The sequence below is a fragment of the Onychostoma macrolepis genome, chromosome 25 (genome assembly GCF_012432095.1).
Source record: "Onychostoma macrolepis isolate SWU-2019 chromosome 25, ASM1243209v1, whole genome shotgun sequence".
Classification (NCBI taxonomy): domain Eukaryota; kingdom Metazoa; phylum Chordata; class Actinopteri; order Cypriniformes; family Cyprinidae; genus Onychostoma; species Onychostoma macrolepis.
The window spans coordinates 4,030,049-4,044,403 of record NC_081179.1 but is presented as its reverse complement, the minus strand read 5'-3'; the positions used below and the strand labels follow the sequence as shown (position 1 = coordinate 4,044,403).

The 14,355-nt window shown below is 35.3% G+C and overlaps 1 protein-coding gene across 3 annotated transcripts; it reads right to left on the bottom strand.

Moving 5' to 3' along the window:
- Positions 1 to 1,211: 1,211 nt before the first annotated feature.
- ccdc34 (coiled-coil domain containing 34) lies at positions 1,212 to 7,121 on the bottom strand. Of its 3 annotated transcripts, none has more exons than XM_058767455.1 (7): positions 6,957 to 7,121; positions 5,770 to 6,037; positions 5,524 to 5,677; positions 4,673 to 4,780; positions 4,381 to 4,539; positions 4,113 to 4,242; positions 1,212 to 1,682 (listed from the first exon to the last, which is right to left on the bottom strand). In XM_058767455.1, exons 2-7 carry the CDS (start codon positions 6,024 to 6,026, stop codon positions 1,480 to 1,482), a joined length of 1,011 nt encoding a protein of 336 aa, XP_058623438.1. In that variant the 5' UTR covers positions 6,027 to 6,037; positions 6,957 to 7,121; the 3' UTR covers positions 1,212 to 1,479. The 3 variants fall into 3 exon arrangements, with proteins under 3 accessions (XP_058623438.1, XP_058623436.1, XP_058623437.1); XM_058767453.1 differs by having other exon boundaries at positions 5,770 to 6,065; positions 6,957 to 7,120; XM_058767454.1 differs by having other exon boundaries at positions 5,548 to 5,677; positions 5,770 to 6,065; positions 6,957 to 7,115.
- Between the last annotated feature and the right edge of the window lie 7,234 nt (positions 7,122 to 14,355).

Here is a 14,355-nt window from a genome sequence, read left to right as displayed (position 1 = left end):
TGTGTAAACTGTGAATGCACACCCACACACACTCACACTCACGTCATTAGCTGAAGTGAACACGAGGCACCGCTGCTCGCCGGACAATGCACACATCTGTGTGAGGGGTGCATTTGGCTCTCGGCCCGGTCCAGAGGTCAGAGGTCTTTGTGTCTGGTCACAAGTTGACTCGGGGAAATGCAGATAAGCCAGTTAATAATGACTCCTGTTTGACTCAGAAAAAGTCTTTTGTTAAACTACACCATGGCAGTCTACCATGAGTACAAACACTGGTTGTTTTGAAAATTATGCATTATGCAAAATGATATCGAAATGTAAACGTGTAACTGGACTATTTTATTTTTCATATTTTTTAAAGGAAATGTGAGTATTTGACCATACCAAAAAATAAATATATATATGGAACCAAAGGGGTTTGAGTGGTTTTTGGTATTTTTCTATACTAAAAACCAACATTTTAGCAGAACGTGCAAAATAATTTGTTTATTTTTTATCATTTCCACAAATTTTAAATATTTAGTCATATTTTTATTTTAAAAAAATGTATTCCTCATTTTTATGTAAGTAGATCTCCTACTCCATAATTGGCGGTCTTGCAGTGTAACAAATTATTATTTTTAGCATAAATATTCTATAGAGTAACTTAAAAAACTGAGGTAATACAAATATGCTGTGTACATGTCATTTAAAATAGATGTAGATAAATTAATCCTTTAATTTATTAAGGAGGCATTCAATTTACAAAATTGACAGTAGAGATATTTACCCTGTTACAAAGATTTTGACCTCTCTTTTGAACTTTCAATTCATCAAAAAATCCTGAAAATCAGTTTCCATGAAAATATTATGCAGAAAAAGCTGTTTTTAACATTGATTTCTTGAACATCAAATCAGCATATTAAAATGAGTTCTGAAGGAACATGTGACACGGAAGATCGAAGTTATGAAGTTTAAAATTCAGCTTTGCATCACAGGAATAAATTATATTTAAATACATTCAAATAAAATAAACTCTTACTTTAAATTGTACTATTATTTCATAATATTACTATTTGTTTTGTATTTTTGATTAAAAAAAGGCATCCTTGAGCAGAAGAGACTTTCAAAAATATTAAAAAATCTAACTAAAAGCTAACAAAGAGCTCTTTAAACAGATGGATATGTTGAAATGTTTGGATGGAACCATTTAACTCAAATAATACTGCAATTACTGTATTTCCAAAGATCTTTTATTTGGACAAAAAAAATCATCTGTATTCCCTATTTAGCAAACAATATACAAAAAATATACAAGTCAAAATCATAACAGACTGATAAATCCATCTCAGAAATAACATCAGGCCTGCAGACACACAAATTGCCTCCTGGGGGATCTTTTCTTATGCCAAATGATACGAGTCTTCTGAATGTGAAATACCTGCTTGACAAAAATGCTTCAAGTCTTTAGACGAAGTAATACCAGACCAGCAGAGGTCAGTGTCACCTTCTGTTACGAGTGAAGCTGATCGTGTCTTTAGGTCTGTATGTGAGACAGGGGGTCGACTGGCTCTTTAGTGGTCCTGGCGTTCTCTTACGGGCCGAGCTTTTCCTGGGTGTTTGCTCTTGCTGAGGAACGTGAATGGGTTTCCAGGGAATGGGGTTGACGTAACTCGGAGCTGGATAGTTCACATTGTTATAGTTGCCTGAAAGTGATCAAATTATGTTTGATTTTACATTTACATTTAGCAGATGCTTACAAATGAGGACAATGGAAGCAACAAAATCAACAAAAGAGCAATCTTATGCAAGTGCTATGACGAGTCTCAGATAGCATAACGCAGTACACGCAGCAAGGTTTTTGTTTTATTATACAAGAATATAAGAATTATATAATAATATAGCAAGCTAGTGTTAGAGGCCTTTTTTTTGCTTTTTGTTAATTGTATAATAAATAAAAAGAAAACAAATACATAGAATACAAAAAGAATAGAGAAGCTAGTGTTGTTGTTGCTTTTTGTTTTTAAGAAAACAAGCAGTTAGTAAATGCAAGTCTAAAAGGGGCAAGTTTTTTTGTTTTTTTAAGAATAGAATTATTAGATTGCTAGAGTTAGAGGGCTTTGAATCTCAATGTTGCATATTTGGCAGAATCTACAGTGTGGATATTTGTGTTTGATATTATGGACTTTCTATCTCACAATTCTAAGGATTTTTTTCTTGCAGTTCTGAGAACTCAGAATTGCGAGATAAACTCACAACAGCAAGAAAAAAGTCAAGCTTGTTTCCACCACAGAACAAAAAAAATTATTTTTATATCTCACAATTCTGAGGGTTTTTTTCCCGCAATTATGAGAAAACAAAAGTCAGAATTGTGATGCATAAACTCAAAATTAGATATAAACTAGCAACAGCAAGAAAGTTAAACTTCATGAAAAAATGTAAAAAGCAACAATTCCGACTTTTTTTCTCGCAATTCTAAAAAAAAAGAAAAGAAAAAAAAAAAAGGCCAGAATGTCAGAACATGGGATATAAATTCAAAATTGTGAGGAAAAAAGTCAGCATGCGAGATATAAACTCACAATAGCAAGAAAAACGTCAAGCTTATTTCCATCACGGAATAAAAAAGTAATTGTGATCGAGTTTATATCTCAAAAAAGTTTTAAAAGGCTCATGACATGGATTTTTTTTTTTAATTATTTGAATAAATTCCTTGAGGTTTACTTATAATGTTAATAAAGTTTTTTGCAAAAAACAAACAAACAAATAAATATGTGGGGAAATGATTATTTTCAACCCTCATTCTGAACCTTTCTCTAAAATGACTTGTTTTTAAGGGGCGTGTCCTTTAAGGCTTCTCAGTAATCAGCCACTGTTATGATTGGCTGACGTCATTGCATAGGAAACAGTATCAATGCCCCTTTGCTATTGCATGCGAGTGTTTTGACAACATAATCAAAATAAAACAGTCATTTCCAGACAAAGCATCATGAAATCATTTACTTTCGGTTTGTGATGCAGCAGCAGTCAGATCTAGTACCGCTTCATCTTTCAACAACTGTTTCTTTGTGAACTCATCAAGACACTGTGCCTCGTTTACAAAACAAAATAAACTATCCACTTGCTCCTTACGCTGGGATCCTTCTGATATTTGTACAAAGATGTAAACGAGCTGTTTAAACCAAACACATCAAAGCAAACGTTCTTTCACTCCATTTGTCCTGACGACAGACTCGAGTGCGTGGACTGTGTCAGAAAGCAAACACGCGTCTGTATACTGTATACAGTGACATGACACTCGCATTCAGTGTAATCAAAAGTGTCAGCCGTTAAGTGACTGAACTCCACCCGGGTGACGTCACCTTGCCCCTCGGATCCAAAACGAGCCGTTGCTTTAAGCTATGAAGCTTGCATGATCTTTTAACGGTACAAAGGCCTCTTATCTGCCAAAAGCTCAAGGTAAATTTGAATTCTCATGTCATGACCCCTTTAATTGTGAGATGTAAACTTGCAAAAAATAGCAATTACCTTTTTTTTTGTGTGTGTCACAAATGTGACCCTGGACCACAAAGCCAGTCTTAAGTCGCTGGGGTATATTTGTAGCAATAGCCAAAAATACATTGTATGGGTCAAAATTATAGATTTTTCTTTTATGCCAAAAATCATTAGGATATTAAGTAAAGATCATGTTCCATGAAGATATTTTGTAAGTTTCTTACCGTAAATATATCAAAAATTCATTTTTGGATTAGTGATATGCATTGCTAAGAACTTCATTTGGACAACTTTAAAGGCGATTTTCTCAATATTTAGATTTGTTTGCACCCTCAGATTCCAGATATTCAAATAGTTGTATCTCAGCCAAATATTGTCCGATCCTAACAAACCATACATCAATGGAAAGCTTATTTATTCAGCTTTGAGATGATGTATAAATCTCAATTTCGAAAAATTGACACTTAAGACTGGTTTTGTCGTCCAGGGTCACAAATAAGCTTCCACACATTTTTCAGTGTGTGAGGCACAAATCTGCTACTAGTCAAACGTCTGGATGCACCTGCTCCTTCTTATGATCATTTTACAGATTCTAGAATAAAACTGAAGTTATTAAACGGTATGGGAATTTGTTGCTCACTCACCGGCTGAGGATGCTGATGACTGTCGGCTCAGTTTTCCTTTTGTATTTACACCTTCAAGCCACTCTTTAAAGCTTTCCTCTGCCTTTTCTTTGCGCTCCCTCTCTTCTGCTTCTCTTCTGGCCGCCTCTTCCTATTAAAGAAATAGTTCAGCTAAAATTGTAAATTCTATGATCATTTACACACCCTCATGATATTCAATGGGAATAATGTTTTGAAAAAATTCTCCACGCTGCTCTTTTCTCTATGATTTCTCGCCAGACAGACACACCTTCTCTTTTAGCTTTCTCTCCATTTCTTCTTGCTTCTTCTTCCGCAGCCACTCCTTATATTTCTCCTGAGCTTTCTTTTCAATCTCAGCACGTTTTTTCTCCTCTTGAAGCTGTTCTTTGCTTTTCTGAAACTCTTTGGACATTCTCTCTTTCTTCTCCTAAGTACAAAACCACAGTAAAATCACGATAAGGGGCTTCAGGAGATCAGACCCCATTCTAAAAATAGCCAGAAAATCTCAACTTTAATTTGACAATTACTGCTCATTCTGGGAGTTTCACAGAGATCGTTACCTGTTCTCTTTTTATTTGCAGCCACTCTTGAATTTTGCAGTCGTTGACAACTTTCTTCTTCTGCTGTACTTTTTCCTCCTCTTTCTGTTTTTCCTTCAGCGTGAGCTCCTGAAATATAGACCTTAATTAATGCATATTTTACCAGGGTTTTACCATATACTGTGATAACTATGACAAAAACTATTGATTTTCACAAACTGAATAATCAAAGCAAAATAAAAAAGAAATTATTTATTTTTAATTATTAACTTGAAATAAAAATGAAAAATAAGTAAAACAAATAATATTAATATTTATTATTTATGAAATAGACAATATTGTTCAAAAGACTGTTTTTGCTGAGTTATGCTGACATTTGATCAAATATACAGTAAATACAGAAATATTGTGAAAATATTATTACAATTTGAAATAACACTTTTTTTTATTAAATGTAATTTATTCCTGTGATGCAAAGCTGAATTTTCAGCATCATTACTCTAGTCTTCAGTGTCACATGATCCTTCAGAAATCATTCTAATATGCTGATTTGTTGCTCAAGAATCATGTCCGATTATTATCAATGTTAAAAACAGATGTGCTGCTTCATATTTTTGTCATTATTCTTTTTTTTTCAGCATGCTTTGATGAATAGAAAGTTCAAAATAACAGCATTTATTTGAAATAGAAATCTTTTGTAAAATTATAAATGTCTTTACCATCACTTTTAATAAACTTTAAGCATCCTTGCTAAAGTATTAATTTATTTATTAAAAAATAATTGAATGGTAGTGCATATAAAAGTAAAATAAAAATGTCCATGTATCTAAAAAAACTGCTGAAAATAATGATATTAACATAAAATATCCTACTACTCTTGCAGCAGTGCCTTGTACCTCCATGGCTTTTTGTTGCTTTCTGATACGCTCCCCTTTGGCTTTATCCACAATCCACTGCTCCCAAGCACTCAGATTGAACTGCACGTTTGACGATCTGTCTTCCAGGCCTGTTGTGTCCACCTCATCCCTGCAAATAAGTTAGTTTTTCTGACTAGAGATGACTGGTGTGCTAGTTTGTTATAGTGCAAGTCTGTATTTCTTTTACTCAGCACTGCTCACCTGTATGGAGAGCCTGGTGCGCCGTCTTCACTTAACGTGACGGTGATGTTGTGAACGGGCCGAGGCTGATCTGACTCCGGTTCCTCCTCTGAAAGCTCAAAGCTGTCATGATAGATGGGTGACAGCAGCGAGGACGTCGAGTCTCCGGTGGACTCCAGGCTCCTGCTGCGCTGCAGGATGCTGTCCGGGCCGCTGGGTCTGGACTTGAGCGGAGTGGAGGTCAGACTCTTGGAGGAAGAAGATGGAAAGGTCGACATCTTCAGCAAACCTGAGGACACAGAGAAACCAGGAGACCCCTACAAGAAAGAACTGTGGTGTTACATGGATACAATGACGGCAATACCATAGTACTTCTATATATGCACCATAGTATTTACATTGGCACTTAAACACACTATTAATCAGAATCAGAATCAGAAAGAGCTTTATTGCCAAGGGTGTTTTCACACACAAGAAATTCGTCTTGGTGCCCTGCTGAAAAAAACAATAGAACCCTGCCCAAAACACAATAGAAAATGTAATGTTTTAATGGTTATAATGGGAATTGTATTGGTTTTAATGGAAACTATAATGGTGTCTACTGGTATGTGATGGATTCTATTGGTGGGATGTTAAATCCTATTGGAAAAATGCCAAAAACACACTACAAAAAGGAATTTTGTAATGGTTTTACTGAAAAAAGCTAATGGTTTATAATTAATGGAAAACATTTGAATTTCTGTGATGGTTTCTATTGGGCTTCTATTGTTTTTTTTTTAGCAGGGTGTTAGGAGCTTGAAGCTTTCAGTACAGAAAGTACAAACATAGTGCAGACATACATATAATTAAGGTAATAAAAACACTAATAATAAAGAGAATAGACAATAAGTTATAAATAACAATAACAAGGTACCATGTCCAAAAACAAGGTAGCAGTATCATTTGTTTTGGACTGCTGCAGACATTTATGGTTTACTGTGCATATTTCTAAAAGGTTTTTAATGATATGGCAACTAAACTACGTTACTTTTAAAACAGAGCCTGTAAACAAGTTTCAAGAGAACTGAACTACTACATTAACTCTGTGTTAACTCGGCTCCAGCCTGTTTTTAAATCACAGCTGCACATTTCGACAGACTTTAAACAGATGAATGCGTTTAAACGGCTAAATTAGATACATAAGCGTGTCATCCGTTTAACTAACTCACCATTTAGTCCGTTGAATAGCACAATATTCCGTTGAATCTCTTTTGTTTTGCTTGATGTGCTAGAGCGGCTTCCTCCGTCAAGCTCCGCCTCTTTCCCTCTGAGCCCGCCCACTCAACGCGTCAATCATTCCAATCGTGAAAACCGATTGGCTGCGCCGCTGTAACCAAGTACGCTGAGAACGGAAGCCTGTTTCCTAGCTACGAGGTGTCAGCCTCATAAAACATGTAGAAAACACGCGTTGAATGCTTTTTTCTCTTTTTATTTTAATCGATGTATTCAGAATAACAACAGTTTAATATATAATAGTGAAAAAAATACATAAAGACAAAAAAAAAAAATACAGTTCAATAAGTAATAATAATACTTAATAAATCAAAAGAAAAAACATAAGAGATGTATATACAAAAGAGACTTTGGTATATATTAATGAATTTCTAACAAAATACGTACATTTTAAAATAGGCTACTGCATAATATTTATCCAACTAACTTTCAACTCTTTGAAAGAAATTATTCTTTATTATTAATTTTTTCACAAGAAATTCTTTCTTGGCTGAGATTATATAAACTCATAAATAATAAGAAGAACAACAAATTTCTTAAGGACTATGATCTTATATTTGTTGCTGATTGAGGCATCCTTCGTCTACCTGTGTATATTTTCCCTTTGCTTTTTTTTAATGTTACGTGTAGCTATTACAATCCATTTTTTCTTTGCAGTATAAAAAACAATAACCTTTTGTCACAGTTAAAAAAAAAAAAACTTTATATAACAATTACGGTTTTTAACTAATTAACATACTGTAGCCTATGCCTAGGCTATATGCTCATTTATGGATTATGATACATTTTATTAATTCTGCCCATCCAAGAAACTACAAGAACAACATATACAACGCAATACAAAGAGTGTGATGATCACTCGACTCACAAACTAGTATTAAACATAAGTGAGTTACAAATGCATTTCTTTTAACTTTTTAAAACAACAACAACACATATTTTCTAGTTATATACAATATGAACTTGTTTTGGACCCCACTGTATGCCTAGTGATTAGTTGTCATCACAAAGTTCCCGTGTGCGTCTGTTCCTGCTTACTATCATGACAAAAACCACCGCAGAGATCATCCCCAGCAACATTAGGCTCATCAGAGATGCATACACAAAATAGAAAGTGTCCAGTTGAGGTGTCACGTACATTAAGTGAACTCTGCGACTGAAACACCAGCCTCTGGGAATGTCATATAACTCCCAAACCCTGCACCAATATGAGCCGCCGTCCTGGATCGAAAGCTCTGATATGGTAATGTGATTGGGGTCGGAGGCATTCAGCCGCTTCTTCATGTCCTCTTTAACAAAATGATCTTTTCTGTCGACTAGCAGATATTCTGAGCTTTGATTGTACTCCCTGTACCACTGTACTCTGGGAAAGTATGACAGATTGAAAATGCACATCAAATCAACACTGTCACCCAAAGCAAATGTGATATTGATGGGATCAAGAATGGAACAAACAAAAATGTTGGCTTCATTAAATTTCTCTAATTGTGAATGACAGGCGTATGTTCCAGTGTCGCTCGGCAAGAGGTGAGGAATGACCAAAGAGTAGTTATTGGTCTGTGTCGCATTCAACATTTCATGAAATTCGTCGTCTGATCGACTGGGAGTAAGCCAATATATGTCCTCTGATGGGGAACCTTTAACTAAACAGGGCAAAGTGTAACTCTCTCCTGAGCCGAGGAAAATGTCCTGCGTTTCAATGTATAGTTCAATCTTCTTGTGGTTTTGGCATTGATTGTCACTCCAAACCAAACAACTGTAAACTCTATTGTCCATACTTGAGGTTTTTGATAAATGAATTAAAGAGCCTCCGTTCAGGACTTTCATTCTGCTCCTAAGTGCATCTGGAATGATCTCCAGAGATACGCTGGTATCCAGAATCATTTCACTTACCCAAATGAGATCCCATGGTTTTAAACTCTGAAACACCTGAAGAGTTTCTCCATGATTGGAACTGAACTTCTGACAGGAGATGCGCGCAGTTTCACCATGAAGATAATTCATTTTCTCTTTTTCCTCCTTCTGAGCACAAACTATCACAAGAAAGCGTCTTTTCTCCATAAGCAGCCCATTCTTTCTGCATTCAGAGAAATACTCTTGATTTTCTGAAATATTAATTAGGAAATATGCAGTGTTAGAATGTCTTAAGGAGTAATTGCTCACAACACGAGACTTGTCTGGATTTATCCTATAAACAGTGACGTCTGCGACCTTATCCATGCAGGGGATCTGAAGCACAGCCTGGTCACCTTTGGTTACAAAGGCATAGAGAGGTTCTTGTGCGAGAAACAGGCTTGTGTTGATTCGGAGCATCAATAAAAAGAAAACCGTCACAGCCAGTGCCATCTTCTCTCTGTATGAGTTACAGTTTTTGAGAGCCTTATCATTAAAGTATTGCACAACATATCCTCTCAAATATTGCACAACATATCCTCTCAAAATATTGCAGAAATCAAAGAAAAAAAAAACACTTAAGATTTAAGCTGCTCAAGCTGACAAGTGCTCCCAAGAACAAAAGTTCTTTACTGGTATATCTATGCTTCCATGCATTAATTAAATAAAGATTCCACACTCTTAAAAATAAAGGTTCTTTATTGGAACCTTTCCATTTCACAAAAGGTTTTTTTTGTTTTGTTTTTTATAGTGGAAAAGGTTCTTCAGATTGTTAAAAAATTTTAAGAACTGTTCACAGAAAGCTTCTTTGAAACCCAGTATATAAACCACCTTTATTTTAAAGAGTGCAAAATATTTTTTTTTTGCAGCAATTTTGGGTTCTCCAAAGAACCTTTCTTAAAAGAAAGAACATTTTTCCACTATAAAGAACCTTTTGTGAAATGGAAAGGTTCCATGGATTTGAAAGGTTCATCAATGCCAATAATAATTTTAAAAAAAAACTTTATTTTAAGAGAGATTATTAAAATGCTCTTCACACTAAGAAAAGAAGGTTCTTTAAGGAATTGTTCACTAAAAGGTTCTTTGGGGAACCAAAAATGGTTCTTCCATGGCCCTTTTGGAACCTTTATTTCTAAGAGTGGTGTGCAAAAACCAGCCTTGACCATCTTAGATGGATTTAACCAGTTACTCATAAACTGCTTCTATAATGATATTGCACAACACACTCTCCTTTTTCCTCTACTGTTCATCAGAAAATTAAACATGATAACATGATATCTCACATCCTGCGTTTTATAAAGTAAACGGCTTCTGAGAATTATCAAGACCAATGCATGGGCCATTTTTCTAAAAACGATCCAATACACGTTTTCTTCAGTAAAATTCCTATTTATTTTTTACTTACCAATGATAAATTTTTCACTTTAAGAACATTTTAATCTATAGTGAGAACATTTCCACCCATTTCAGTAATGTATACTGATGAATTTACAAAAATAAGACATTTGAAAGGTTTTAAATAATCTATCTATGTTATAATGCTCACGATTGGGAGTTTCGCGTGAAGGCGAAATTGCGCTAGAGCTGACCAACAGAAAAATATTATAATAGCATGATATATTTTTAGTTGTGTATTATTAATGCACTATGTAAGGCTTGCACAGGTTGCTTTGATTGGTTCCCCATATCTGGACTTTGAGGGAACATCAAATCAAATTGTTTCCACCATCATTATTAACATTCACATAATGTACAGAACCCAACCTCACAGTGTTCACCACCACAACTACTGTGAGTGTATGAGGAACGCTTCAACACACAGGAAAGAAAAATCACAAATGATATCGCTTTACTAGACAGGATTGAGAAAAAAATTGAGGCTTTTGCAAAATTTTATCATGAGAAAAAGGCTCCAGTAATCTCATGTTTCTCTTCTAGAGAAGATCAAATGATCTGAGCTGCTCTCCACATTCATTTTATAGCTCTGTAGCCTTACTGTATGTCAACTACTGACTCCCAAGACTGTTAGGAGAAATTTGATGCTTAAATAAGACATAATTGAGATCTCTATTGAATTATCTGAGCTATAAAAACATTGCCTTGGAAGGAAATATGAACTGCATACTTAGAATTGTGCATCAAATGCAGCAACATCAGAGTCATGTTGTTTTCACATCACTGAAAAAAAATCTGGTGTAGGATTTCCTTTGAAGCAATTTTCACTCAGAAATTGATAGCAAATTTCACAATTAATTACAAAGAAATGGCAAATAATAATATAAAATAACCATATTTTCTTGTAAAACTTATTGCAATAACCTTCAACAACAACAACAACAAAAAAAAATCTGCTTTTGCAGTGCACTAGCCAAGGGTGCAGAATTTAGTAGGGATGCTCCTGACATGTCCTTACCAATATCCAGCGACTACTAAATTGTACCTAGCAGTAATTTTGATCAAACAATTAAATATACCACTGTTGTTGTAATTTTGGCCACATCTGCAATACGTCATACCATTGATATAACCTGAGAATTTAAAGTAAATATGCTAGAAAACCACACATTTCATACATGGGCAGAGTCGGAGCGTGAATCATTTGATTTAGATTGGAACTTCGGTGCGGGTTCGCAAATCATTTGATTCAGATCGGGACTTTGGAGCGGATTAGCGAATCATTTGGCTAATTGAATGATTCGCAATCCATGCTCCGAGTCCTGATCTGAAATGATGGTTCGCGAATCATTATTCAGATGGGGATTTCGGAGCGCAGATAGTGAATCATTTTATTTAGATTGGAACTTCGGAGCAGGTTCGCAAATCATTTGATTCAGATCGAGACTTTGGAGCGGATTCGTGAATCATTCCGTGAATTTGAATGATTTGCGATCCGCGCTCCAAGTCCTGATCTGAAATGATGGTTCACGAATCATTATTAAAATCGGGACTTAGAAATGTGGATCGTGAATCATTTGATTTAGATCGGAACTTCGGTGCGGGTTCGCAAATTTTTTTATTCAAATCGGGACTTTGGTGCAGGTTTGCGAATCATTTAATTCAGATCGGGACTTTGGTGGGTGTTCGTGAATTCTTTGTGTATCACGAATCATTTGATTTAGATCGAGCAGGTTCGTAAATCATTTGATTCAGATCAGAACTTTGGAGCGGACCCGCAAGTAATTTCGCAAATTCACAAATCATTTTGCAAATTGAATGATTTGTGCTCTGCGCTCCGAAGTCCTGATCTGAAATGATGGTTCGCGAATCTTTTGATTCAGATCGGAAGTTCGGAGCACGGATTGCAAATCATTTGATTCAGATCGGAACTTTGGAGCGGGTTCGCAAATCATTTTGCGAATTTAATGATTCGCGATCCAAAGTCCGATCTGAAATGATGGTTTGTGAATCTTTTGATTTAGAACGGAACTTCGGAGCACGGATCATGAATCATTTGAATCAGATCGGGACTTCGGTGCGTGTTCATGAATCATTTGATTCAGATCGGGACTTCGGTGTGTTTGTGAATCATTTGATTCAGATTGGGACTTTGGAGTGGATTAGCAAATCATTTGGCTAATTGAATGATTCGCAATCCATGCTCTGAGTCCTGATCTGAAATGATGGTTTACGAACGAATGGTTCGTGAATCATTATTCAGATGGGGACTTCGGAGAGCAGATAGTGAATCATTTTATTTAGATCGGAACTTCGGAGCTGGTTCGCGAATCATTTGAACCAGATCGAGACTTTGGAACGGATTCGCGAATCATTCCGTGAATTGAATGATTTGCGATTCGCGCTTCGAGTCCTGATCTGAAATTATGGTTCACAAATCATTATTCAAATCGGGACTTAGAAGTGTGGATCGTGAATCATTTGATTTAGATCGGAACTTCGGTGCGGGTTCGCACATTTTTTGATTCAAATCAGGACTTTGGTGCAGGTTTGCGAATCATTTAATTCAGATTGGGACTTTGGTGGAGGTTTGTGATTTCTTTGTGTATCACGAATCATTTGATTTAGATCTGAACTTCATTTCATTTCACAAATTCACAAATCATTTCGCAAATTTAATGATTTATGCTCTGCGCTCTGAAGACCTGATCTGAAATGATGGTTCGCGAATCTTTTGATTCAGATCGGAACTTTGGAGCGGGTTCGCAAATCATTTTGCAAATTTAATGATTTGCGATCCAAAGTCCGATCCGAAATGATGGCTTGCGAATCTTTTGATTTAGAACGGAACTTCGGAGCACGGATCGTGAATCATTTGAATCAGATTGGGACTTCGGTGCGTGTTCGTGAATCCTTTGATTCAGATCGGGACTTCGGAGTAAATACAAATCACTTTTAACCATGGTTTTATTATAGTCTAGGCTAAAGTATAGTAACCATGTTTTTTGTTTTGCAAAAACAGAGTTTTATTACAAATACCATGGCTAAACTGTGGTTACCATGGTTTTACTATAGTAACCATGTTTTTTTGTTTTTTTTCATCTTAAAAAGACACATAGGATGAATATGCAGTTTTGATTGCTTTAGGATTAACAGAACTCTGGATAGTTTCCATGTACTTGTCTAGATCAACTTTGAATAAAGAAAAGAGAGGTTTAGAACCAGATTTTTGTTTATTTATGTAAAATTTAGCTGGCAGGGAACACAAATTAATTAAGTTATATTTTCCTATATTCTCTTTGAGTAGTCAAACAATACAAAGAAAACGTTTCCAAAGTCAGACATCGCCTGTTATGATTTTCAAAGGCGTAGAATTTAGTAGAGACGCTATGACGTGTCCCTATATCCATCGACTACTAGATTGTCCCTAGCAATAATTTTTTTGATCAAACAAATGTTGTCTGCCGTTATGTCCCAACCAATGCCAAAATCAAACCCATGCCCTTTGCAATAGCGTTAACTTTGCAAATTTTAATCTTAAAGACAGTGTTTTTGCAAAACTGCTGAATAAAAACAGTAATCTTGATGTGTTTCAAAGGTGAAATGAATGTCGAGATTTTAACCATTTAAAAGCCATGATCAGTGAAAGATTATTGGCATTATTGTTTACAAATTATAATTTAAATTTAATAATAACTGATCAATAATTAAATATAAGTTGATTCATATAATATTGAATGATCTGTTTATTTATTTAATTTTCTTTGTGCTTAACAGCCCCAGTAAAGAAGGAATCATTATTGGTAAGACATTTAAGGAAATATTTCCCTTTTTTAAAAATGATCTAAATTTAATAAGACTGTCTTTTGCTCTTTGTGGCACCTTGGCTCTTATCTGATTCTAAGATATTTCTGAGTGTCTGTCCACCCAGCAGATGGCAGTCTAGCTGTACAATTGATTATCAAAAATACAATATATCTGTGACTTACAATACTGAAATATTTCACTGCTGAAGGCAGCGTAAAAAAAGGTTGCTATGATCTTTGT